General features: G+C 41.4%; 2 protein-coding genes across 3 annotated transcripts in view; one reads left to right on the top strand and one right to left on the bottom strand.

The window, feature by feature from the left end:
* Positions 1-21,892, bottom strand: part of AP3M2 (adaptor related protein complex 3 subunit mu 2) — a 63,781-nt gene extending 41,889 nt beyond the window's left edge. The window contains exon 1 of the mRNA XM_080659323.1: positions 21,851-21,892. The gene's annotated coding sequence lies outside the window, so the exon portion shown is untranslated. The remainder of the gene's footprint in view (positions 1-21,850) is intronic.
* Positions 21,838-26,693, top strand: part of KAT6A (lysine acetyltransferase 6A) — a 132,796-nt gene continuing 127,940 nt past the window's right edge. For both annotated transcript variants that reach the window (XR_013960087.1, XM_080659320.1), the window contains exons 1-2: positions 21,838-21,935; positions 24,483-25,395. Coding sequence is in view for 1 of the 2 variants with exons in the window: in XM_080659320.1 (XP_080515446.1) it covers positions 24,796-25,395 (600 nt within the window). In the remaining variant the exon portion in view is untranslated. The remainder of the gene's footprint in view (positions 21,936-24,482; positions 25,396-26,693) is intronic.

The following is a 26,693-nucleotide window of genomic DNA, read 5'->3' as shown; positions in this document are numbered from 1 at the left end:
TGGTTCATAAAAAAGGGGAGTGATAGCCCTACTTTGTGGTATGGATTTGAAGATTGGAGATAATGTATGTAACTCATCTGACACATAGTAAATGTTTAGTAAATACCAGCCAATGCTATTTAGCAGTGGCTACAATGAATGTAGACTATTCTCTTTTTTAAAAATATATTTTTATTGATTTCAGAGAGGAAGGGAGAGGGAGATAGAGACAGAAACATCAATGATGAGAGAGAATAATCCATCAGCTGCCTCGTGCACGCCCCCTACTGGGGATCGAGCCCACAACTGGGGCATGTGCCCTTGACTGGAATCAAACCTGGGACCCTTCAGTCTGCAGGCCCACACTCTATCCACTAAGCCAAACCAGCGAGGCTAGACTATTCTCTTTAAAAAAACACACATATTTTTATTGACTTCAGAGAGGAAGGGAGAAAGAGAAATAGAAACATCAATGATGAGAGAGAATCACTGATTGGCTGCTTCCTGCATGCCCCACACTGGGGTTCAAGCCTGCAACCCAGGCATATGCCTTGACCGGGAATCGAACTGTGACCTTCTGGTTCATAGATCAATGCTCAACTACTGAGCTTGCCTCTGAGGGGCAGGAGAAAAGAGTCAATAGCTACAGGTGTCCTAACGGTCAAAGAAGGATAGTGTTTTGATTTTTGTAAGATGGCTGAGATATGCACATCTATATATATAAAAGGCTAATATGCTAAGTGTCCCTCCTACCGTCTGACTGACCACCAGGGGCAGATGCTCAACGCAGGAGCTGCCATGATGCGCACAGCACAGAGAATCGGCACCGCAGACCTGGCACCCACAAAGCAACACTTGGCTTCCCCCAAGTGGGACACAGGCCCTGTCACCACCCCGGAGGGACAGCCACCAAATTGCAGCCTACTCTGCCAAGACCCCATGGTGCAAAATGTGGCCCACAGCCCAGCCCAGCCCAGAAACAGTAGCTGTGGGCACCGGGTAATGATGTCACATTTTTGTTGATATTCTGAAGCTGAAATTGTTGACAGAATGTATCTGAAGACCAACTATTGGCACAACGTACCTCTGAGGCTGAAAGAAAGTGACAGAATTATGTCTGAAGAACAATCATTGACAAGTACTACCAATACTGGTAGGAACTGCCTTTATAGCGAAAATGAGGTAAATTAGGATGCAATTATCAAACACAATTGTGGTGGAATGACTATTACATGTCAATTTTGCCTATCCTTAAATTTCTCCGATGAAAAACCATCTGATGGAAAATTTACTTGATGCTGTAGCAAAGGCAAAGTTTGTCCAAATGATATAAATTTTTGAAAATAACCGGCATATTTTAAAAAATTAATAATAAATGAAGATTCTGACAGTGGAAATTTCATGGAAAATATCGATTGTTATATCATGTTATTGTTTTTTATTAATCAATTTATATATTATTTTCATGTACATTTTACTAATTTTCTTTCATCTCTGACATTTCTATTATAGAGAAAGGGTGAATAGCGATATTAAAATATTTCTTCTAATTAATTTCCTTTCAATATGCATGAATTTGTGCACTGGGCCACTAGTGTCTATATAAATTGAGAGGCAAGAGAGGCAGGTGGTATATAATGACCCCAGATCACTGAGTTGATGAGAGATATTGTCTCCAAAAACAGGTAGGAGGATTAGCTCCTGAAGGAAGAAGAAACTCCCTTGAAAGAAGATAATTGGTATGGTGGTGGAACATTCAGGGGTTTCACTCTTAATCCCAATATTCTCTACTAGAGGCCCGGTGCACGAAATTCGTGCATGGGGTGGGGGTGTCCCTCAACCCAGTCTGTACCCTCTCCAATCCAGGACTGCTGGATCCCAACTGCTCGCCTGCCTGCCTTCCTGATTGCCCCTTACCGCTTCTGCCTGCCAGCCTGATCACCCCCTAACCTCTCCCCTGCCAGCCTGATTGATGCCTAACTGCTCCCCTGCCAGCCTGTTTGCCCCTAACTGCCCTCTCCTGCAGGCCTGGTCACCCCTAACTGCTCTACCCTGCAGGCCTGGTCCCCCCCAAGTGCTCTCCCCTGCAGGCCTGGGTCCCTCCCAACTGCCCTTCCCTGCAGGCCTGGTCGCCCCCAACTTCCCTCCTCTGCCAGCTTGGTCACCCCTAACTGCCCTCCCCTGCTAGCCTGATCACCCACAACTGCCCTCCCTTGCAGGCCTGGTCCCTCCCAACTGCCCTCCCTTGCTGGCCATCTTGTGGTGGCCATCTTGTGTCCACATGGGGGCAGCCATCTTGTGTGTTGGAGTGGTCAATCTGCATATTACTCTTTTATTAGATAGGATAGATGTCTGGTGCATGGGTGGGGGCCAGCTGGTTGGCCCTGAAGGGTGTCCCGGATCAGGGTGGAGGTTTCCTTGGGGTGTGGGGAGGCCTGGGCGAGGGGCCTGTGGTGGTTTGCAGGCCAGCCACGCCCCCTGGAGACCCAAGCGGAGGCCCTGTTATCTGGGGTTTATGTATCTTCTACAATTGAAACTTTGTAGCCTGGAGCGGAGCCAAGCCTTTTGCTTGCTCCATGGCTGCAGCCATTTTGTTTTGGATTTATGTATCTTCTATCATTGAAACTTTGTAGCCTTGAGTGGAGGCCTAGGCCGGCAAGGGCAGGCGGAAAGCTTGGCTTCCTCCATTGCCAGGGAAACCCAAGTCTCCCTCCTGCTCTCTGTGGCCGTAGCCATCCTGGTTGGGTTTATTTGCATATTCACTCCTGATTGGCTGGTGGGCATGGCTGGTGGGCATGGCTTGTGGGTGTAGCGGAGTGATGGTTAATTTGCATATTACTCTTTTATTAGATAGGATGAGGTAGGAGGCAATATCATATCCTGAGATGGATAGGGTTCTTGAGAAGACACACAGGTTTGGAAAGAGTATGTTGAAAATTGAGGAATGGGAGAGATAGATGACAAAAGATACATAGAAAGATTAACAAGAAGAGCCACAGTCTTAGTTTAGGTTGGAGACCACTGATTTCTTCTTTGCCTTAGATTATACCTAATATACTATTGCCTACTATACTATTGACATTTGCTGATTGTTAGTCTGTGCCAGGCATTGCACTAAGCATTCTGCATGTAATATTTCATTTAATGTTCACAACAACCCTATGATGTAGGTACCACCCATTATTCCCATTTTATAGAAGATGACCTCAGATAGAAAGGTTAACTAACTTGCCCAAGGTCATTCAGCTAATTAATTGCAGAGTAAGTTCTCAACTTCAGTTTTGTCAATCCCAGAGCCTCTGTTCTAAACAGTGACACACCATTCATTAATCAGGATTATTTTCTAGTGGCATATAGAATGAAAAATTCAAATAAGCAGATCAAACAAGATACAAGTTTTATTTCTTTTCTATGTAAAGGAAGCTCAGAGGTAGGCAGCCCTGGGCTGGTGAGACAGCTCTGCCATCATCAGATAACCAAGCTCTTTCAATCTCTTTGATCCACTATCTTTAACATGCAGCTTTTATCTTCAACTTTACTTCATGGCCCAAATGGCTCCTGGAGTTCCAGCCCTCATGTCTGCATTCCAGAAAGCGAGAAGGTGCAAGAAGTAAGAGGATGCATGTCAGTGTCTGTCCCTTTTTGAAGAGCTTTCCTGCAAATCTTACCCAATAACTTCTTGCATCTCATTAATGGTATCCTTAGATTCAAGAAAAACCGGAATATATCATCTGAAGGGCATATTTTGCTGTTTAGGATGTAATTGAATTCTGTTACTGAGGAAGAAGCAGATATTGAGGAGGTTACTACCAGTGTTTGTCATATATTTGAAACATGTAGGAGAAAAGTTACATTCTCTTTTCATTAGTATGCAAACTAGGTAGTTCTTGCCAAGCTTTCAAATTCATTAAGAAGTGAGCATGCTCTGCCCTAGCTGGTTCGGCCCATGGACTGAAGGATCCTGGGTTCGGTTCTGGTCAAGGGCATGTACCTCAGTTGTAGGCTCACCCAGGCCCTTGGCCCTGGGCCCTGGTCAGGATGCAGGCGGGAGGCAACCAATCTATGTGTCTCTCTCACATCAATGTTTCTCTCTCTCTGTCTCTTCCCCTCCTTTCCACTCTCTCTAAAAGACAAACAAAAAAAATCAATGGAAATATATACTCAGGTGAGGACTGACAAAAAAAGAAAAGAAAAGAAAAGAAAAGAAAGAAGTGGACATGCTCTTTCAGCAGAGGCTTTATAGTAAAGTATTTCAATAATGTCTCAGTGTTACGGCTTAAATCTCTATATGTAAAAGCCTAAGCAACCGAACGACTGAACGACCGGTCGCTATGATGTGTACTGGCCACCAGGCAGCAGACGCTCAATGCAGGAGCTGCCCCCTGGTGGTCAGTGCGCTCCCACAGCCAGCCTCCCACGGCCAGCCAACCTCCCGCGGCCCCTCCCCCCCGACTGGCCGGCCCCCCTGATCAGCCCCGATCGCCGGCCAGGCCGAGCGACCCCACCTGTGCATGAATTCATGCACTGGGCCTCTAGTATTATATAAGTTAGGAAGCTTTTGGCGTCTATAGAAAACTGGGTGCAAACTGCCTTAATGAACAAAGACCTTGATTAGATTAACTGGTGATGTCCAGAGGCAGAATGGGCCTTAGAGATGTTTCAGGCAGAATGGTTCCTGGTAATTGTTGAGTCTAAACACTTCTTTGTCACATCTGCAGGGAGAGAATGAGTCTGGCTCTCCAGTGTTGTCAATGAAGAAGTTTCCCAAAAACTTTCAGTCCAACTTCTCGTTTCACTGGCAAAAAATGGGGTAAAATGCCCTTTCTTGAACAAAGCATGGAATGGGATAAGAACACCTTTTGGCTAACTGGGCCACATTCCTTAGGCTGAGTTCAATTCCCCCAATCATATTGTTGCTGGAGAGAGGTAAAGTGAGTAGATATTGGAGCATCAACCATAGTGTTGGCTACAGTGTTGTTTTTTAAAACATATCAGAAGGTATTTTTGCATTTTGGTGTTATCATGAAATAGAGTGTATTACAATGTTTCTGGACTAATGGTTGAAAATATTATTTATTGCTTAAAGATGGGCCTATCATGGAAACTGTAAAAATTGAATTTATTAAATAAGAATGAGAAAATTAAAAAAAAAAAAAGGGAGCAGAGTTACATACATTTATAATTGTACCATTGTATTGGCAAGAGTTTCATTTTCTTCTGTACTGAGATATTGAAATTTTTCTAAGAAGATTTTATATGTGGTTAGTTCTCACCCTTATAAAATATTTTAAAATATTTTTGAGCCGAAACTGGTTTGGCTCAGTGGATAGAGCGTCGGCCTGAGGACTGAAGGGTCCCGGGTTTGATTCCGGTCAAGGGCATGTACCTTGGTTGCGGGCACATCCCCAGTGGGAGGTGTGCAGGAGGCAGCTGATCGATGTTTCTCTCTCATCGATGTTTCTAGCTCTCTATCCCTCTCTCTTCCTTTCTGTAAAATATCAATAAAATATATTTAAAAAAATATTTTTGAAATTTACTTCTTACTGAATTTTATGAGATAACATAGACAGACAGAACCACATCTAGAATCTAAAAACAGTAAGAGTTGTTGAGTTTCTATGGCTTCCAGTTTCCACTATATAAGGCCTCTGAGAGGGTAGCAATCCCCTTCTCTCTATCCCCCTCTTACTCTTTCCTGTGGGAGTGGGAGGGACTTATCTGAATGGTAAGTCGGGGAGAAGGAACTGGGCAGTCTGAAAATCTATAATTACTAGCTGTACTATGTACTATGTAAATAATAAACCTATTTGCATTTATTATTATTGATATATTTGAATTTATTTCTTTATCTGCAAAAGGCTTTTTTTTAAAAAGTCTTTCCATTTTTGCTCTTTAAAGGTTTTAAATATGTGAATTAAATTTTTTTTTAATTTTGTTTATTGATTAAGGTATCACATATGTGTCCTGATCCCACCCTTGGCCCCCACCACCCTCTATCAGGGGTCCTCAAACTTTTGAAACAGGGGGCCAGTTCACTGTCCCTCAGACCATTGGAGGGCCAGACTATAGTTTAAAAAAAGCACTATGAACAAATTCCTATGCGCACTGCGGGCCCGGGACGAGTCGGCTGCTAAGCAGGACAGGCAGCGCACCCGGCAGGCCGGATAAATGTCCTCGGCGCGCCGCATGTGGCCCGCGGGCCGTAGTTTGAGGACGCCTGCTTGAAATGTTTTTTTTTTTTTTTTTAATATATTTTATTGATATTTTACAGAGAGAAAGAGAGAGGGATAGAGAGTTAGAAACATCAATGAGAGAGAGACATCGATCAGCTGCCTCCTGCACGCCCCCCACTGGGGATGTGCCCGCAACCCAGGCACATGCCCTTGACCGGAATCGAACCCGGGACCCCTGAGTCCACAGGCCGACGCTCTATCCACTGAGCCAAACCGGTTTCGGCCTTGAAATGTTTTTCTTATAGTAGTTATGCTTTGAATTTCAACGTGACTACCTACCTTTAAAAAAACTAAATATAATTGATATCTTTAACTTCAACAACCCCCTTCTGTGATTACATTGTTATTGTGGTCCAATGAGTTTGTTCTATCTCAGTATTTTTTTTTACCTGCACAAATGAAACATTATTATTACTGCTTTAAAACAATGAATGCCTGTTTAGAATTACCCGCATCACAGATTTTCTTTCTAGTATCATCTTCATTCTTCGTGAAGTGTGAAATCCCTTTCATGTGCAGTAAATTTCTTTTAGTTTATCCTTCTTGTAATTTATTGGAATTCCTGAGTCTGAGGATTCTTTCATCAGTTGTGCAAAATTCTCAGCCACTTTACTTTGAATATTACCTCTTCCTCTTTCTGTTAGCTCTTAAAAACTCTATGAGGGCCCTAGCTGGTTTGGCTCAGTGGATAGAGTGTCAGCCTGTGGACTGAAGGGTCCTGGGTTTGATTCCAATCAAGGGCACATGCCTGGGTTGCAGGCTCGATCCCTAGTGCGGGTACATGCAGGAGGCAGCCGATCAAGGATTCTCTCTCATCATTGATGTTTCTATCTCTCTCTCCCTCTCCCTTCCTCTCTGAAACCAATAAAAATATATTTTAAAAACACACAAAAACAAAACTCTGTTAGGACAGATGGCAATTTGCTAACACATATTTTAGCCTTTTGGAATTTTTCTTTTTATCCTGGGCTGCATTCTTTGAAATTCCTCCAGATTTATCTCCTAGTTCAGTATTTAAACTTTATCCATTATGCTGCTTAACTTTGATTTTTTTTCAATATTTTATGATGATTTTCAAAATATATATAAGTTGAAATAATTTCACACTAAAATCCCATCTACCCACCACCTACATTCTACAGTTAACATTTACTACAACTACAAATATATGGTTTATCACATATTTGGTCATCTGCCTATGCCTCAATGCATCCATCAATCCAACTTTTGTTGTGCAGATCAAAGTAAGTTGCAACATCAATACACTTACCCCCAATTCTCCCATTTAGTTTTTCTTTTTAATTCTTATATTTTCCAGGTCTAGAAGGTCCATTTGCTCCTTTTTCATATCTATCCGGACATTTCTGATGTTTTCTTGCTCATTATTCATCTTTCCAATTTCTTCTTTTATTTCTTACACATTTTACATATTTATTTACTTTATAGTCTATATCTAAAGTTGTCAGGTTTAACAATTAAAAGCACAGAATACCACCCAGCCAGCATGGTTCAGTGGTTGAGCATCAACCTATGAACCAGGAGGTCATTGTTCGATTCCCGGTCAGGGCATATGCCCGGGTTGCTGTCTCAATCCCCAATGTAGAGGTGCAGGAGGCAGCTGATCAATGTTTCTCTCTCATCATGAATGTTTCTTTCTCTCTCTCCCTCTCCCTTTCTCTCTGAAGTCAATAAATATATATTTTAAAAAACAACACAGAATATCAAGATAAATTTGAATTTCAGGTAAAAAAACCCTATAATTTTAGTATAAGGATATCCCAAATATTGCATGGGATATACTTACACTTTAAATTTATTAATTATCTGAAATTCAAATTTAACCAAGTGCCCTGTATTTTATCTGGCTACTATCTAATAACTAGAGGCCCGGTGCACAAATCCGTGTACATTGAAAGGAAATTAATTAGAAGAAATATTTTAATATCGCTATTCACCCTTTCTCTATAATAGAAGTGTCAACCAAATTCACAATCGACAATGACAGATGGAAACACGCATGCAATTGGCGTCAGTGATATATATATATATATACACATATATATATATATATATATACATATATATATATATATATGTATGTGTGTGTATATATATATATAAACTTGCCTAATTAGACCTGCTTTCTGATTTAGCTAAACTTTTTCCAGCCCAGTGAAGCAACCCTACTTCTCTTTCAGGTAATTGTCAGCAACACAGCAGTAAATATCAACATGAAGCAGATTATTATTGTAAATCATGCAGGGAGAACAAAGGGTGAAATATTTAACTGTAGCATCTTTGACTATATTCTGTGCAGTAAGAAAACCTGAAGTCATTTTCAAGGTCCACCATTTCTTACTTCTTTTCAGTTGGGTCAAGTTTCTAAACTTTCTAAATCTCTGTTTTATGGCTAATGAAAAGAAAATAGGATTCCACTGAGTACCTATCTACCTATTCCAGGACTTCTGTGAGGATCAAATGAGATGAGACATGAGAAAATGCTTCACAGACATTTGGTTAAAGTGTAAAATGTTTACACCTGGCTATAAAGCAAGTCATGTTCCTGGGCTGAAGAAACTCCAAGGAGGCTAATTGCCAGGGAGAGGAAGCCTGGCATAGCTACATGATGTCATTACCCAGCACCCACAGCAACCATTTCTGGGCTAGGCTGGGCTGTGAGCTGCATCTTGCACCATGGGGTCTTGGCAGCACTGGCTGCAATTTGGTGGGCTGTCACTCTGGGGTTGTGGCAGGGCCTGTGTCCCACTTGGGGGAAGCCAAGTGTTGCTTTGTGGGCGCCAGGTCCGTAGTGCCGTTTATTGTTAAATGGCCTGTTGCTAGGGAGAGGAAGCTGGATGTTGCTATGTGACATCATTACCCAGCACCCATAGCCACCGTTTCTGGGCTGGGCTATAGGCCTCATTTTGCACCATGGGGTCTTGGCAGTGTTGGCTACATTTTGGTGGGCTGTCGCTCTGGGGTGGTGGCGGGGCCTGTGTCCCACTTGGGGGAAGCCGAGTGTTGCTTTGTCGGTGCCAGGTCCACGGTGCCATTTCTTTGTAAATGGCCAGTGTGCGTCATGGCAGCTCCTGCGTTGAGCATCTGCCCCCTAGTCGTCAGTGCACATCATAGCCACTGGTTGGACGGTTGGAGGGACACTTAGCATACTGAGATTCCCATACTGAAGTCTTTCTAGAACTGATTCATTTGTTTTGCTGAACCTTCCTCATGATGGCTTGTGTATTTCCTTGTGTATTATGTGATTGAGGTTGTTGGCTCATCTTTGTTTAAATTTCTCTGTTAGATTTCTCCCAGGCCTAGGTTGAGGGTGTATTCCTCCAGGGAATGTTCCATTTACTTCTGCCAGATGTCTAGGGCACTATAGATCTGATCTGCTTTAAACTAAAATCCACACTGATTCTTTTCTGCACCATGCAAAGAGTGAAAATTGGACCAGGAACCCTCAAAAAAAGCTAGTAGCCACAAAATGTCAAGGGAGGCATTCTCTTTCTTAAAAAAAAAAAAAAAGTTCTGCACAAAGATAATGTGCAAACTATTATTCTTGTGGTCTGCCTCATCTAGGGGTGTATTCTCCTAGAACAAAGCCTTATCATTGCCGAGTCCAGGGTTTGGGGAACTCCCTACCCTGCACAGACCCAATTCTATTACCAGGTGCCCCAAGGAAGAGGCTCTGGGTCATTATGCAGCAGCTTCAGATGGACTTTTGTGCTAGTTCATTCCTGGCATCAAAAGAATTCCACCTGGATTCTTCAAATGCACCCGCCCATTTATTTAAATGACTAAATGTAATATTTTGGTTGGATTTTTATTTCTTTATTTTTTACTTTTATTTTAAAGATTTTTTTTTTAAGAGAGAGAGAGAGAGAGAGAGAAAGAGAGAGAACCAGAGAGAGAAACACTGATGGGCTACCTCCTGCATGCCCCTACCAGGGATGGAGCCTGCTACCCGTGTATGTGTCCTGACCGGGAATTGAACTGGCAACCTTTCAGTGCATAGGACAAAGCCCAACCACCTGAGCCACACTCGCCAGGGCTTGGTTGGTTGGCTTTTTAAATGTTTTGTAGACCCTCCAGTTAGACTTACTGCTGGAAACCTGTGGTCTTTACTCATCAAGCAATCTTTTGATTTTATAAAGTTAAGGAGTTGCTTCAGGTGCTGTTAAATATGGAGACACAAACCAGGCAGACCCTATCTGATTATAAATGTGTGTAAAACAAAAGAAGCAGAATTGAAGGCCTGGGGAGGAGGGGCTAGAAGGGGTCAATGGGAAAAAAAGGGGACATCTGTAATACTTTCAACAATAAAGATAAATTAAAATCTATAATAATGAAAGCATAATATGCTAATTAGACTGGACAGCTGAACGACCTTCTGGATGTCCTTCTGGACAACCTTCCTGACGAAGGCGGGGCTGTGAGGGCTGAGGCAAGCTGCCGTGGCTGCGAGGGCTGAACCCCTTGCACGAATTTCGTGCATCAGGCCTCTCGTGTGTATATATATATAAATGTTTTAAAAAAGCAGAATTCCTTTCAGGATTCTTTCTTACCTTAAGAAGATAATCTTCTAGGTATGAAAGTAATTTAAAGTAGCCACATTAAAAAAAAGTGCAACTGGAATGACCAGTTTCACCAGTTCAGTGCACACATTCACCATGTCCCTTTAATATTAATAGTAATCCACCTTATTGGAGAGAACAAGAGGCTCTGACTGGGCCATTAGTGATCCCCACGCCCTGCCTGGGGCTCTCCAGGTATGGCTTTTATTTCATATTCCAACAGTCTGGCTTAGTTCCTCAAATTCACCCACAAGGCCTGAATGGCTGAGTCAGGAGGAGTGTTCAGCCTCTCCCAGGACAATGCTCCTGGTTGCACTGCTACCTGGATAATCTAGCCTGGGTTTGGGTTCTGATTCCCCTGTTCCTCATCAGAAGCAACTGCCTGGGGACACTTAAAAACTTTTTCTGATGAAGGATTTCAGAGAGGCCTGACTCAATACAGCTGAAAATATTCTAACACTAGAGGCCCAGTGCACAAAATTCGTGCACGGGTAGGGTCCCTAGTGGCTGCTGGCTGCCAGCCGGGGCATTCCTTCGTTCCACGCCGTCCCCTGGTGGTCAGTGCATGTCATAGCGAGCAATCGAACTCCCGGTCGGTTGAACTCCCGGTCGGTTGAACTCCCGAGGGGACACTTTTCATATTAGGCTTTTATATTGGTATATAGATTGTACCTCAAGATGGGAGGAATGTGTGTACAAGGGTGTCACTATCCTAGAGAAATCAGAGTCTCTATACAAAATTTCTTTCCTCCTTGGCATCAGAGCCAGGAGTACTGGGAGAGGTAGCCTTTGTCCAGTCATTAACAAACGACTATGCTATATCCTTATCGTAGGACAATTAGGTGCCTAATTAAGAAGGCCTACTTAAATGCTTTGTTCCAGCCTTAGCTGGTTTGGTTCAGTGGATAGAGCGTTGGCCTGCAGATCAAAGGGTCCTGGGTTTGATTCTGGTCAAGGGAACATACCTCAGTTGCAGGCTCCTCTCCGACCCAGGCTGTGGTCAGGGTGCATGCAGGAGGCAACCGATCAAATTTCTGTCTTTCCCTCTCTCTCCCCTCTCTCTAAAAATCAATGGAAAAATATCCTCGGGTAAGGATTTTTAAAAAAGAAATAATTTTTTCCAGGAAAAAAAAAAATCTACTCCAAGATAAGGTGCCTTATGAGCTATACTAGACAGCTCATACAAATAATACTACATATCAAAGCAGATGGAAACTTTCACTTGCTAGTTTGTGCCTTAAAAAAATGTACATATGTTTACCTCACTAGAAAACCTGTACAAAAAGTTTAAAGAGTATCTCCCCATAGATTGATTATTAGTTGCAAAGAGGAAAATACGAATTCTACAGTGGTGAAAACAGACAATAACTTTACCAGGTGATCAAAATTAATGTCACCAACTACACATCTGTATTAAAAAAAATAAGAAATATTTCAAATCAATAATTTAACATTCCAACTACAGAAACTGGAAAAAGGAGAGAAAACTAAACCCAAAACAAGCAGGAGGGAAATAACAAAAACGAGAGTGAAAATAAATGAAATAGGGGGTAGAAGAACAACAGAGGAAATAAACCAAAGCAAAGTTTGCTTCTTAAAAAAGATCAAGAAAATTGATAAACCTTTAGCAAGATGAAGAATGAAAAATGAACAAAATTACTAAAATCAGGAATGGAAAGGCGAAATCACTCCAACCTTACAGGAAAAAAAAGGAATAAAAGGGAATACTATGAAAAACTGTATGTACCTATATTAGGTAAGCAGATGAAATGGACAAACTCCTAGAAAGACAAAAAGTACCAAAACTGACTCAAGAAAAAACAGAAAATCCAAATAGACCTCTAACAAGTGAAGAGGTTGAATTAGTTTTAAAACTTCCCACAAAGAAAAACTCAGGCCCAGATCATTGCAGTGATGAATTCTACCAAACATTTAAAGAATTATACCAGTCCTTTACAAACTCTTCCAAAATGGGGAAGAGGAGATAACACTTCCCACTTCATTTAACAAGGACAGTACTACCCTGATTCTAAAACTAGATAAAGATATCACAAGGAGCCGAAACCGGTTTGGCTCAGTGGATAGAGCGTCGGCCTGCGGGCTGAAGGGTCCCAGGTTCGATTCCGGTCAGGGGCATGTGCCTTGGTTGCGGGCACATCCCCAGTGGGAGATGTGCAGGAGGCAGCTGATCGATGTTTCTCTCTCATCGATGTTTCTGGCTCTCTATCCCTCTCCCTTCCTCTCTGTAAAATATCAATAAAATATATTAAAAAAAAAAAAATCACAACGAAAAAAACAATATAGATTAATAGCCCTTAGGAATATAGAGCAAATATCCTCAGTAAAATACTACCAAACTCAATCCAGCAACATATAAAAAGAATTATATACCATGACCATGTGAGATTTAGTCTAAAAACTCCAGGCTGGCTTAAGATATGAAAATGAATTAATGTAATACACCAAATTGGTAGAATTTAGGGCAAATATCACTTGATCATTCCAATAGACACAGATAAAGCATTTGACAAAATCTGCCAACCTTTCCTGATAAAAATGATCAACAATATAAGAACAGAAAGGAACTTACTTAATTTGATAAGTGGCATCTATAGAAAGCAAACAAACCTGCATGTCTTCCTGTTTAAGATCAGGAACAAAAGATCAGGATGTCTGCTATCACCACATCACTTTAACATGTACTGGAGGTTCTAGCCAGGGCAATTACACAAGGAAATAAGTCACCCAGATTGGAACAGAAGGACTAAAACAGACGACATGATCTTGCACATATCAAAAAATCCAAAGGAATTCATTAAAAACTATTAGAGCTAATGAATGAGTTCAGAAAGTTTGCAGGACACAAGTTCAATATGCAAAAATCAATCATATATATTTTTTTAAATATATTTTATTGATATTTTACAGAGAGGAAGGGAGAGGGATAGAGAGCTAGAAACATCGATGAGAGAGAAACATCGATCAGCTGCCTCCTGCACGCCCCCCCCTGGGGATGTGCCCGCAACCGAGGTACATGCCCCTGACCGGAATCGAACCCGGGACCCTTCAGTCCGCAGGCTGACGCTCTATCCACTGAGCCAAACCGGTTTCGGCTCAATCATATTTTTATACTTTAGAAATGAACATTGCAACAATAAAAATTTAAAAAAAAAACTATTCTATTTACAATAGCATCAACAAGAATAAAATACTCAGGGCTAAATTTAATAAAAGAGGTGTAAGATGTATGCTGAAAACTACACAACGTTGTTGAAAAAAATTTCATAAGATTCCAATAAATAAAAACACCTACCCTGTTCATGGATGTAAATACTTAATATTAAGATGACAATACTCACCATATTGCTCTACAGATCCAACTCAATCCTAATAAAAATTTAGCTGGTTTCTTTGCACAAATTGACAAACTGATCCTAAAATACACATGGAAATCAAGAAGAGCCAAAATAATATTAAAAAAAGACAGAGTTGGAAGATTCATAATTTTCAACCTCAAAACTTATTACAAAGTTACAGTAATCAAGATGGTATGGTACTGGTATACAGGTATACAAATAGATCCATTGAATAGAATTGAGAGTCCAGCAACAAACCCTTATTTTCATGATCAATTGAATTTGGATGGGGTGCCAAAACAATTTAATGGAAAAAGAATAGCCTTTTCAAAAAGTGGTGCTGGGAAAACTGCATATTCACATGCAAAGAAATAAAGCTGGGTCACTATTTTACACTGCACACGCACACACACACACACACACACACACACACACACACACACACACAAATAACTCAAAATGAAGACCCTGGCCAGGTAGCTCAGTAGGTTAGAGCGTCATCCTGATAAGCCAAAGTTGTAGTTCAAATCCCCTTTCGGGCAAATACAAGAAGAATCAACCAATGAATGCATAAATAAGTGGAACAACAAATCAACATCTTTCTCTTGCTCTTTCTCTCTCTAAAGTCAATTTTAAAAATTACTCAAAATGAATAAAAGACCTAAATGTAATAGCTAATACTATAAAATTCTTAGAGTGAAACATAGGAGTAAATCTTCATGACCTTGGGTTCAGCAGTGGTTTCTTAGACACAACATCAAAGGCACAAGCAATAAAAGAACAAAAATTGGTAATTTGGACTACATGAAAATTTAAAACTTTTGTGCTGCAAATGATACTATCAAGAAAGTGAAAAGACTATTTGAAATCTGGTAAAGACGATCTTAAATATTCTTACTACACACCAAAAAAAAGATAACTATGTGAGGTGATGAATGTGTTAATTAACTTTATTGCGGCAATCATTTCACAAATCATCACATTGTACACCTTAAACTCATACATTGTTATATGTCACATATGTTTTCTTTTTATTTATTGTTTCTTTATTGACTTGAGAGAGAGGATGAAGAGAGAGAGGGAGAAGAAGAAGAAGAAGAAGAAGAAGAAGAAGAAGAAGAAGAAGAAGAAGAAGAAGAAGAAGAAGAAGAAGGAGAAGAAGAAGAAGAAGAAGGAGAAGAAGAAGGAGAAAGAGAGAGAGAGAGAGAGAGAAACATTGATTTGTTTCACTTATACATTGGCTGATTCTCGCATGTGCCTTGACCAGGGCTTAAACCCGCAACCTTGGTGTATCCAGACAATGCTCCAACCAACTGAGCTACCTGGACAGGGCACTTATCTATAATAATAAAAGTGTAATATGCTAATTAGACCTGACATCCTTCCGGACGAAGCCGGGGCTGCAGGCTCAGGATCGAGGCAGCCCTGAGGTTGTGAAGGCCTACTCCTGCACGATTTCGTGCATCAGGCCTCTAGTATCTTAATGAAACTGGAGAAAAAGAAATGAAAAGACAACCCACAAAATGGGAGAAAATATTTGCAAATCATTTATCTGATAATGGACTTGTATCCCAACACAAAAAACTCTTATAATGCGCCCTGGCTCAGTTGTTCAGTTGGTTGGAGCATCCTCCCGATAAGGCAAGATTCGATCCCCAGTCAGTGCACATGAAGAGTCAACTAATGAGCCCTAGCTGGTTTGGCTCAGTGGATAGAGCCTTGGCCTGTGGACTGAAGGGTCCTGGGTTCGATTCTGGTCAAGGGCACATGCCTGGGTCGCGGGCTCCATCCCTAGTAGGGGGGATACAGAAGGTAGCTGATCAACGATTCTCTCTCATTATTGATGTTTCTATCTTTCTCCCTCTCCCTTCCTCTCAAACCAATACAAAAATATTTTTTAAAAAGAATCAACCAATGAGTGCATAAATAAGTAAAACAACAAATCGATATCTCTGTCTCTGTCTCTCTAAAAATCAATAAAAACCAGTTTGGCTCAGTGGATAGAGCGTCAGCCTGAGGACTGAAGGGTCCCAGGTTCGATTCCGGTCAAGGGTATGTACCTTGGTTGCAGGCACATCCCCAGTAGGGGTTGTGCAGGAGGCAGCTGATCGATGTTTCTCTCTCATCGATATTTCTAACTCTCTATCCCTCTCCCTTCCTCTCTGTAAAAAATCAATAAAATATATTTAAAAAAAATAAAAATCAATAAAAACCAACAAAACTCAACAATGAAAAAACAACCCAACTTAAAAATACACAATTGATTTGAACACGCATTTCTCCAAAAAAGATATGTGAATGGCTCTTAAGCATATGGAAAATACTCAACATCATTACTCATTAGGAAAATCAAATCCACAATACTATTCTGCTTTATACTCACTAGGATAGCTATAAATAAAAAAGATGGACAAAGCCCCCTGAAGCAAGTCTTGCTCATAAGGGTGTCTCCAGCACAGAAGTCCTCCCAGCGTAGACACAGCTGATCCTCACAGCCAATTGTCCTGGAGGTCAATTCCTCCCAGTAATACCAACAACAATCAAGGCTTAACTACAACAATACTGTGCACACAGCCCACAAAGGGGTGCACCAAGAGTGTCCACCTCAGGTAATTGAGGAGGCTGAGCCACTGGGTCCTATAGGACACCTAGTACACAAAGCCACTCTATCAACTCAGGGAAGCAGTCAAAATGTGGAGACAAAGAAACAGGTCACAAATGAAAGAAATGGAGGAAAGCAAACGACTGGATATAGAGTTAAAAACCAAGGTTATAAGGTTTTTCAAGAATTTTCTAGAAAAGGCCAATAAATTTAGTGAGACCCTCGAGCATATGAAAAAGGACCAACTAGAAATTAAGCATACACTGACTGAAATAAAAAATAATATACAGAGATCGAGCAGCAGACTAGAGGATAGCAAGAATCAAGTCAAAGATTTGAAATACAAAGAAGCAAAAAACACCCAACCGGAAAAGCAAAAAGAAAAAAGAATCCAAAAATATGAAGATAGTGTAAGGAGCCTCTGGGACAACTTCAAGCGTACCAACATCTGAATTATGGCAGTGCCAGAAGAAGAGAGAGAGCAAGATACTGAAAACCTATTTGAAGAAATGACAAAAAACTTCCCCCACCTGGTGAAAGAAATAGACTTACAAGTCCAGGAAGCGCACAGAACCCCAAACAAAAGGAATCCAAAGAGGACCACACCAAGACACATCATAACTAAAATGCCAAGGGCAAAAGACAAAGAGAGAATATTAAAAGCAGCAAGAGAAAAACAGTTACCTACAAGGGAGCACCCATAGGATTGTCAGCTGATTTCTCAACAGAAACTATGCAGGCCAGACGGGAGTGGCAAGAAATATTCAAAGTGATGAATAGCAAGAACCTACAACCAAGATTACTCTGCCCAGCAAAGCTATCATTCAGAATTGAAGGTCAGATAAAGAGCTTCACAGATAAGGAAAAGCTAAAGGAGTTCATCACCGCCAAACCAGTATTATATGAAATGCTAAAGGTATTCTTTAAGAAGAGGAAGAAGAAGCAAAAGGTAAAGATAAAAATTATGAACAACAAATACATATCTATCAACAAGTGAATCTAAAATCAAATGAATAAAAAAATCTGATGAACAGAATAAACTGGTGAATATAATAGAATCAGGGGCATAGAAAGGGAGTGGACTGACAATTCTTAGGGGGAAAGGGATGTGGGGAGTGCGGGAAGAGACTGGACAAAAATCATACACCTATGGATGAGGACAGTGGGGGTGGAGGTAAGGGCAGAGGGTGGGGTGGGAACCGGGTGGAGGGGAGCTATGGGGGGAAAAAGAGGAACAATTGTAATAATCTGAACAATAAAGATTTATTTTAAAAAAAGAAAATTGTGGAAATCTAAAGAAGATACTAAAGGGATCCAGAAGGAAAATATATTATTTTCAAAGGCGTAACAAAGGAATTATGAAAAAAGAATACAATAAAAGGACATCTTTAAAGTGCTGCATAAAAAAACTTGCCAAACTAGAACCTCATACTTAGCAAAAATATGAAAGGTAAAATGAAGAAAAACCAAATGTAGAGAACTTATCACTAGCAGACCTACTCTGAACAGAGGGATTATTCAAACAGAAGGAAAAAATTCCAGCCAGAAGTTCATAAATGTATATTACAACAAGGAGCAACATAAAGGATAAATATGTAGGTGGATAAAATGAATATTAAACGTACAGAATAATTATAAACTCTTGTGTAGCTTAAAAAATATGTACAATTTTAGCCCTGGCCAGTGTGGCTCAATTGGTTGGAGCATTGTTCTATGCACTGAAGAGTCGCTTGTTCCATTCTCTGTCAGGGAACATGCCCAGTTGTGGGCTGGGTCCCTGATTGATGTTTCTCTCTCTCTCTCCCTCCCTCTTCCTCTCTCTCTCAAATTAATTTTAAAAATGTTTAAAATTTAAAATCCACAACAACAAAAAACACAAAAGGGAAAGAGTAGTGGAAGCATACTATTCTAAAGTTTTAGCATTCTTGGGGAAGTAGTGTAAGCAATCATTTATATTAGAGTATAATAAGTCAAACAAACATATTGTAATCTCTATGATTTCTAAAAGAATATGTAATTAATAAGCTAACAGAGGAGGTTAATGCTTTAATTAAAATACTTTAATTCAAAATAAGGCAAGAAACAAAAAAATAAGGAATATAAAGTAAGTGGACAAAAGGAAATAAATAGTAAGATTCAGGCATAAATCCAAACACAGTAGTAATTATATTAAATGTAAATGGACTAAAATTTTTTTCTATTGAAACAACGATAAGCAACCTTTCAATTTTAGGCTTAGCTAGACTGCATAAAATATAGTTAGCAACTACAACTGAAAAGGCAGGATTCCTAGAGCAAAATGTGGAAGAGGGAAGTAACGTTTAGCTGCCAGCTCTGCAGGGCTGAATTCTGCGTAAAGTTTGAAGCAAGAAAAGCTGTCCTTTCAGTACTGTGGATTGTTTTTAACATGCAAAAGATGAGGACTTTAAGCTGTCTTTGTTGCAAACCTTTTATTTTGAGGAGTCCTCTACAATGTGCCCTAAGTAATGCAAATGTAAAGCAAAGTCTCTCTTTGGAAACTGTTTGGAAAGCTAAACTGTACTTTGTTGTTGCAAATTTTTAAAATTCTTGCTACTGTGTGCTTAATTTCCAGTTTGGTCTTTTCACAGGAATGATTATTGTAAATATTTCTCTCTTTTCCAAGTCCAGTGAGGTTAGAGAGTGGTCCAGTTCCTGAGTAGGGGCTGCTGGGGATTGAGAAAATGAAAAAAAGAGACAGACACAGAGATGGAAGGAAAAAGCTGGGGCTGGGTGGGATCACTGTTCCTCTGATGGAAAGACAGGGACCCAGAGCCAATACAGCCTGTTTATTTTATACAGCAAAAATCAGGAAGTTTTTCTAAAGGTCAAGACAAAGGAGATTATGTGCATTTTTGGGTGGGCCCAGTCGTATTCATTCCTGGTGCCTGGCTGGATTTAGATAATGAAACCCACCCCCTGGCGCCTGGGCTGAAGGTCAAGCTGACAACACTCCTGCCTCTGGCAAGGCAGGACGTGGCTCCGTCAACGCCACTGGATTCAGCTGACAATAATTAAAGAAATGCTCACGTGCCTTCCCAGGCGCGCTCTACAGATTATGGCTAGTTTTCTTCCAAATTATCTATCCAAAGGCAAACAGATCACCTCTATACATATTATTTTTCTTCTGAAGACCACATACTACTCTCACAAGAAGAACTAATTTTCTTTCTATTAATGTGCTTTTATCTGTCCTCTTTGGGAAATAAAAACCTTTTTAAAAAAATTCCTGTATTTCCATTACAAATAGCTCCCATTTTACTTGAGGATGCATCTGTCTGATTACTCTAGGATGAAAAATATCCCAATAGATTATGTTCTATCTCCAAATTTCTCTCCTAATTTGGGGCTGGGGCAGTGAAGTAGGGTGATTCAGTACATCTTTATCACACCACACTTATGTTATCAGTGTCAGTGCTAGGACATTGAGTTGGCTGGACCACCATATAAACATAAGTTTTTATGTTAGTATTGAGTAACAGTCTAATAATTAGAGTAGAGAAAAGCTATAGATAGGAAAGTATAGATTGAGGTATAAACACTCAAGACTTGAGTTGGGGGGGGCATAGAAATTCCACCTTTCTTAATGGCTTAAAATTGTTCATTCGCTATCCTTTGTTTTGTTTTTTTGAGTCTGTACTGCTTGTACAATACTGCCGTGGAGATGCAAAGAGACATCCTAGAACAGTATATATAAGGGAATATATTAATAAAATATATAAAGGCCACACACAAATTGCCAAAGTAATAAGGCAAATGGTCAATACAACAAAAGTTTATAAAGTAAACATCGAAGTTAAGGCAGTGAGAGGGTGGTCTTCAAAAGGTAAAACTGGGATAAAATGAGGTGTTAGAGGAGACAGTCTGTGCAGGAGTCAGATAAAGGTCTAGTAGCAGGAAAACATACGCAAAATTATTACGCATTTAGTATGTCGTTTCATTTGTCATTTATGGCCTTTCCAGTGAATGCAGTAAAAAAAAAAAAAAAAAAGTATGACTTAATCTCTGCCTCAAGGAGTTTAAACTAGACGAGAGAAAAGACAAAGAAACACATGCAGCCAGCAGAGGACAGTCGGGCCATAAAAAAGTGCCAGTTCATGGTTCAGCCATAATTTCGGACAAGAGCAATTCTGCACAGGGCGAGTAGACCGACAGGCATTGGAGTAAGACCGACCTAGGCTGCGAACTCAGATGTGTGCCACCAAATACCTGAGTGACCTTGTGCAAGTCTTCCCACCCTAGTTTGTGCTGTTTGCTATAAAAATGACTCTGGTAAGGTCCAACAAGTCTCTCAGTTGTGGGGAGAACGAAATCACTGTGCAGACTTGACAAAGAGCTTAACACGGTGTCTAAGTTCCTACCCTCTCTCCGCTTCTCATCGCACCTATTCCCCCCCCCCCCGCCCCCTGACAGTAGGTAGGAGTGAGGTGTGTGGGTGAGTGATGCGAGCAGAAGGGAAGGATGAAGGGAGGCAACTTCCTTCTTGCACTTGCCCACTCCCCGCCGACCAGCTCCCGACCTCAGGTTCCGGGAGAGTCACTGTGGAAGTGGGGTGAGCGCTCAGAAGTGGGCAGGGAGGATCTGCTAACTGTAAACACAGACGCCATGAAGAGTTCAGATTCCGTCTGGCCACCGGATTTCCGTACCACACCGATACCACCCCACCCATGCTCCTGCCCTCAATTTCCCCAGCTGTGTAATGGGGATACACCATCTTCTCTCCCGAGTATCCGTCTGACTTAACCGCGTGAGAAACGCGAGAAGGAACCCCGAGTTGTTGGCCTCCAGCCCCATCAGGTCCTCCTCCCACTTTAGCTTTGGCCTTTTGTACCGGCCCCACGTGACCCGCCCGGCCGGCTCTTCCCTTTTATCCCGCCCCGCCCTCCGGCCCTTCCCGGCACTCGGCCCAGCGACTCCCGCTCCTCCGCCACCCCCCTCCCGCGCTAGTGTTCCCTCCCTCTCCCCCTTGCCTCCCTCCCAGGCTGTTCCAGCTCCCTCCCCCAGGCAGCCCTTCCCCCGCGACGCTTCCCCTCCCCCCGCGGCTGTTCCGCCGCTTCGCCTCCCCTCCCCCCGGCCGGAGCTCACTGTCTCCAAGATGGCGGTCGTGTCAGTTTGGGGCATCTCCGCGGTCCGGCCCGGGTCCCCGGGATTCCGGCTCTCTTCGCCCCCGGTAAGTAGCCGAGGGGCCACCCCCGATCGCCTTCGGCCGTCGAGCCCGAGGCTGAGCCCTTCCGGGGCCCGCTCAGCCGCCTCGCGGGGTCGGCGGGCGGCTGCAGGCCCCGCCGCGGCCTGCGCCGCCTCCCGCTGCTCTGCGCCAGGCCTCGGGCTGGGGCACCACGGCCGCCCCCTCGCGCCGGGCCGGCGCCGGGCGCACTCCGCCCCGCGGACCGCGCGCAGCAGGCCCAATTCTCCCGCCGTCCGCCCGCTGGTCGGGCGCCGCCTGGGGTGCCGGCGGGTGGGCGGGCGGCGAGCGGCCCAGGCCGCGAGCCTCGGGCTGGGTTGTGCCGGCGAGCCCGCTCTCCCTCGGGGGCGCACCCACCGCCCCGGCCCCACCTGCGCCCGGCCGCTCGCCGCCCCAGACGGCCGCGGCCCCTCCTGCCCGCGCTCCGCGGCTCCCGCTCTCCGGCTTGGGCCCGGGCGCGGAGATCCCGGCGGGGCTGTGGCGGCAAATGGGGGTGACAGGCTGGCGGGTGTTGTGGTGCGGAGGAGGCAGCACGTGTGGTGTTGTGTCTGTCGGGCTGTCAGCCCGGGCGCCGGGAGGGGAGGCGGCGGGCTGCCTGTCAACGCCGGCCGGTTTGGACAGGAGCTGCCCGACCTGTCAGGCTTCCTGGGCAGCCTGCGTACCCCAAACCCTCCTTGGAAGCGGCCTCTGTGGAGCTTAGGATTTGAAGAGGCTGGGAATGGGAGATACGTTACTCTTAACGCTTTCACGTGATTTCATTGTTAATTTAGTCCTCGGGTTCTGTTTCCATTTAATGGGAACGGCGTACCCGTTGGCAAGTTGCCGGTTGTGCTGTTTCAAGTTTTAAAGTTTCTTGCTCTTTTAAAAAGTGAGCGCGAAGATGTGTTTGGGGGTGGGGAATGGAGACCGGGAAGGATAGTAGGAAGCAAGTTGTGCTTGCTCTCCACCGGCTGGTGCACTTTCAGAGTTAAAAGTTCAAGTCTGCAGGCGCTTTACTTTCGGAAGATCTGGAGACGGGTGAAAATCCCGGCCGCAAAGATAACGAGTAACTGTCATTCATTCTTTTACCTGGGAGTTTAATCAATTAGGCTGTTCCTAGTTTCTTAAACTCAGGTTGTAGCTTCTCATTTAGTTCAGCGTTAATGTCTTCATAATTAACTTTCATAGAGTAATAATACTATGAATTCTATCCTCTTGAGCCTCTCACCAAAATGAAGTATAGAGCTCTCTCAGGGGGCTTCTTGTTAGTCAAATAATTTAAAAATAAATCTTGGCTCTAAGGTTTGAGTATTTCCTTAAGCTTTTTCTTTCCTATTATAGTTAATAGTACTATTTCTTTCCTAATATCTTTTGGTTTTCCTTTGGAGTTTAATGTCATTCTTTCACTTTTAAGAATAATTGCCGTGGGAACCTTATTTTTAGCATTGTTTATGTTGTAATGTGAATGCTTCTCAGAATAAGAGCAGAGGTCTAAAAACACTTTAAATTTATTTTTGGAAGTAAAGGAGTTACTTAGATTGAGAATTCATTATTTTGGTGATTTTTAAAAATTGTTTGTGTCTGCCAGTTTCTTTTGTCTGAAAGAATAATGACTTTGATCCTGGAGAGGCAGTATATTTATATGTTTGTGTTTTACTTATTAATGTTTATTTCAGGACAGCAATCTTGAATCTCTGAGATCTCTTTAGACCCACAAACAGGGAATACATTTTTTTCTTCCGTACATTTCATCTGTAGTGTGTGCATTTGAACAGTGATTCTGGGCCTTTCCCATTTTTGGTTTATCTGTAGATTCGTTATAAACATTTTGACAGTTGTTACACTCCCTCCAAAATATTGAAAATGTTTGGCTATGAGAAGCTATGGGCATGTAATTCTTAAAATTTGAATGAAATTAGATTATTTAAAAATTCCTTAACTACTTTTCACACTTATTTTCAGTATTGTTTTTGTTTTCATTTGGCATGTTTAAAGTAATGTATTTAAAATATGAACTTGATCTGTGTAAATTCTACTTGTTGTTTCTTTAATACATGAAATAGTTAAAATGTTCTCAGTGATTTTCTTACTGTTTTTATCCAGTCTGAATGTCTGGAATTTTAAAAGGTGGAAGATTCCCTCTTACTTTCATTACAGGATTCTTTCTACTAATCCAGATACTTGTTGAAGTGCTGAATAGTTTCTTGGGGAAAGATGTCAAGGAAGAGTTTCAGTTAATAGACTGGTGAGCAGAGATTGTGGAGCAAAGAATAGCCAGCACCCTCTGGTTACTTATAGCCTAAGGTCATTCATAGTGCATCTCATTTTGTTTCCTCATTGTATCCTAGTTATTCAGCTTTTTCTTTTCTTTTCATTTTTATCCCAGTGTTTTACATACATGATTGTTTTGGAATGTTGATAGAAACATTAAGACTTCTACAGGTGCTCAGTAAACACTATTTGATTGCTTTTAAAGACCAGGATATTTCTTCAGCTACAGCTTATTCACAAAATGAGCCTTGATAGAAAACTGACTTTGTTTTAATTTTTTTTCAGGCATAGATGCACATTTTCCTGCGGGGAATGAGATGTTCTTGAATTTTTACAACTTTATGAAGAGACCCATGTATGGTGCTGTTGAGAAACCTATTGGGAAGCTTGAAAACATTTCAAATAACAAGTTATTTAGGTTTCTAAAGTAAAGTGGGAGGCATTCTATTTTGTGAAAGGAGGAAGGACTTAGGCCAGAAAACTTGTATGCTATGGTTAACTGGTTCCCAACCTCCGAGAATGTTGTTTTCCATGGTGTAAAACTTACTCAGCATCAGGATAAGGGATAACGACTCTATGGATATACGAATCCTTCACCATGGTAAAACTCGCTAACCCGCTGTATACGGAATGGATTTTGGAGGCCATCAAAAAAGTGAAGAAGCAGAAACAGCGCCCTTCAGAAGAAAGGATATGCAATGCAGTGTCTTCATCCCATGGCTTGGATCGTAAAACTGTTTTAGAACAATTGGAGTTGAGTGTTAAAGATGGAACAATTTTAAAAGTTTCAAATAAAGGTCTCAATTCCTATAAAGATCCTGATAATCCTGGGCGAATAGCACTTCCTAAACCTCGAAACCATGGAAAATTAGACAATAAACAAAATATAGATTGGAATAAACTGATCAAGCGGGCGGTTGATGGCTTGGCAGAGGCCGGTGGCTCAACTTTGAAAAGCATTGAACGATTTTTGAAAGGTCAGAAGGATGTGTCTGCATTATTTGGAGGCAGTGCTGCCTCAGGTTTTCACCAGCAGTTCCGATTGGCTATTAAACGCGCCATTGGCCATGGCAGACTTCTTAAAGATGGACCTCTTTATCGGCTTAACACTAAAGCAACCAATGTGGATGGGAAAGAGAGTTGCGAGTCTCTTTCCTCTTTACCTCCAGTGTCACTCCTTCCACATGAAAAGGATAAGGTGAGAATGGTATATGCATCAGTGCTTATAGAGATGATGATGTAGTATGCTACAAAGTCCAATTTCTAGGAAGTAATATAGAAGTTACACAAGTTTGGTGTTTGGAGACTTGTGAAATGATCAGCTCTGTTTTTTTTACTGGTGAGTTCTAGGTGTGAGAGCTCAATAGATGCTACTTGTTCTGATACTTTGAAATGTTTGACACCTAAGATTTAAAGTGTAGACTATTGATCTACCTAAAAAAACCCCAACATGTTTATTTTAGAATTAAAAAGTGCTATACAACTTTAAAACTGTTGCATAAAAGTTCTTATAATACTGTACTGCTGGAAGTTAATGAGCAACCAAGTGCTGGAGAATTTGAAACAAGCAGGTGGCTCTAAGAACCTGTATTCTTTTCTTTTTTCCATTTTTGTTGCAGATTATCATTAGATACGAATGAGACTGATTCTCCTGACCCATAGTAATAGCTAAGCAAATTTTGCAATTTTTATTTTTCCTGTTTGTATTCTAACTTTCTGTCGTATAATTTATTTGCATATAATGAGTCCTAAATATTATTTATGACAGGTACAACTACATTGGTCAGGAATACAGTATCCTATATGTATTAGTAAAGTTCTGGGGAGTTGGGAGTTTTGATTCACAGTTGATTACCTTCCTGTACTATGTTTTATGCTGTTATTTTTGTGCAGTTGAAAGTACGTCTTCTTAACTGTAAATTTTGGTCTTTAAGTAGATATTTGGGGATGAGGAGAATTTTGTTAATAGCTGTTTTCTTACATTGACCTCGTGTCCTAGCTTTATATTTATTTCATTTGCTTTGAATTGTAGTACTGTGGAAAGTGGTAGTAATTTAAGTTGTTGTACACCTTGTATACAATAGTAAAATACTCTTTGCTTAAGATCATAGAGTCTGCTTCTAGGATCAGAAGATTATAAAGTTAACATTGAATATAGGGTGTGGCAAAAGTAGGTTTACAGTTGTGAATATGCAAAAGAGTTTATTCTTATATTATTTACTAATTATTGTATTATTTTCCATATGAACAACTTTAAACTACTTTTGCCACACCCTGTATAAAATATTTAAGATTTGATCTAAATTTACTGCAGTTAATAAATTCCACCTATAGAATTTTGTTTAACAATTGAAAACTAACAGTATTTTTCTTTGAAGTTTTTTTTTTTTTTAATATATTTTATTGATTTTTTACAGGGAGAAAGGGAGAGGGATAGAGAGTTAGAAACATCGATGATAGAGAAACATCGATCAGCTGCCTCCTGCACACTCCCTA

The sequence above is a fragment of the Plecotus auritus genome (genome assembly GCF_963455305.1).
Source record: "Plecotus auritus genome assembly, chromosome: 3".
Lineage (NCBI taxonomy): Eukaryota > Metazoa > Chordata > Mammalia > Chiroptera > Vespertilionidae > Plecotus > Plecotus auritus.
Note: the sequence above shows the minus strand (reverse complement) of the source record. Positions and strands in the feature narration are given on the sequence as shown.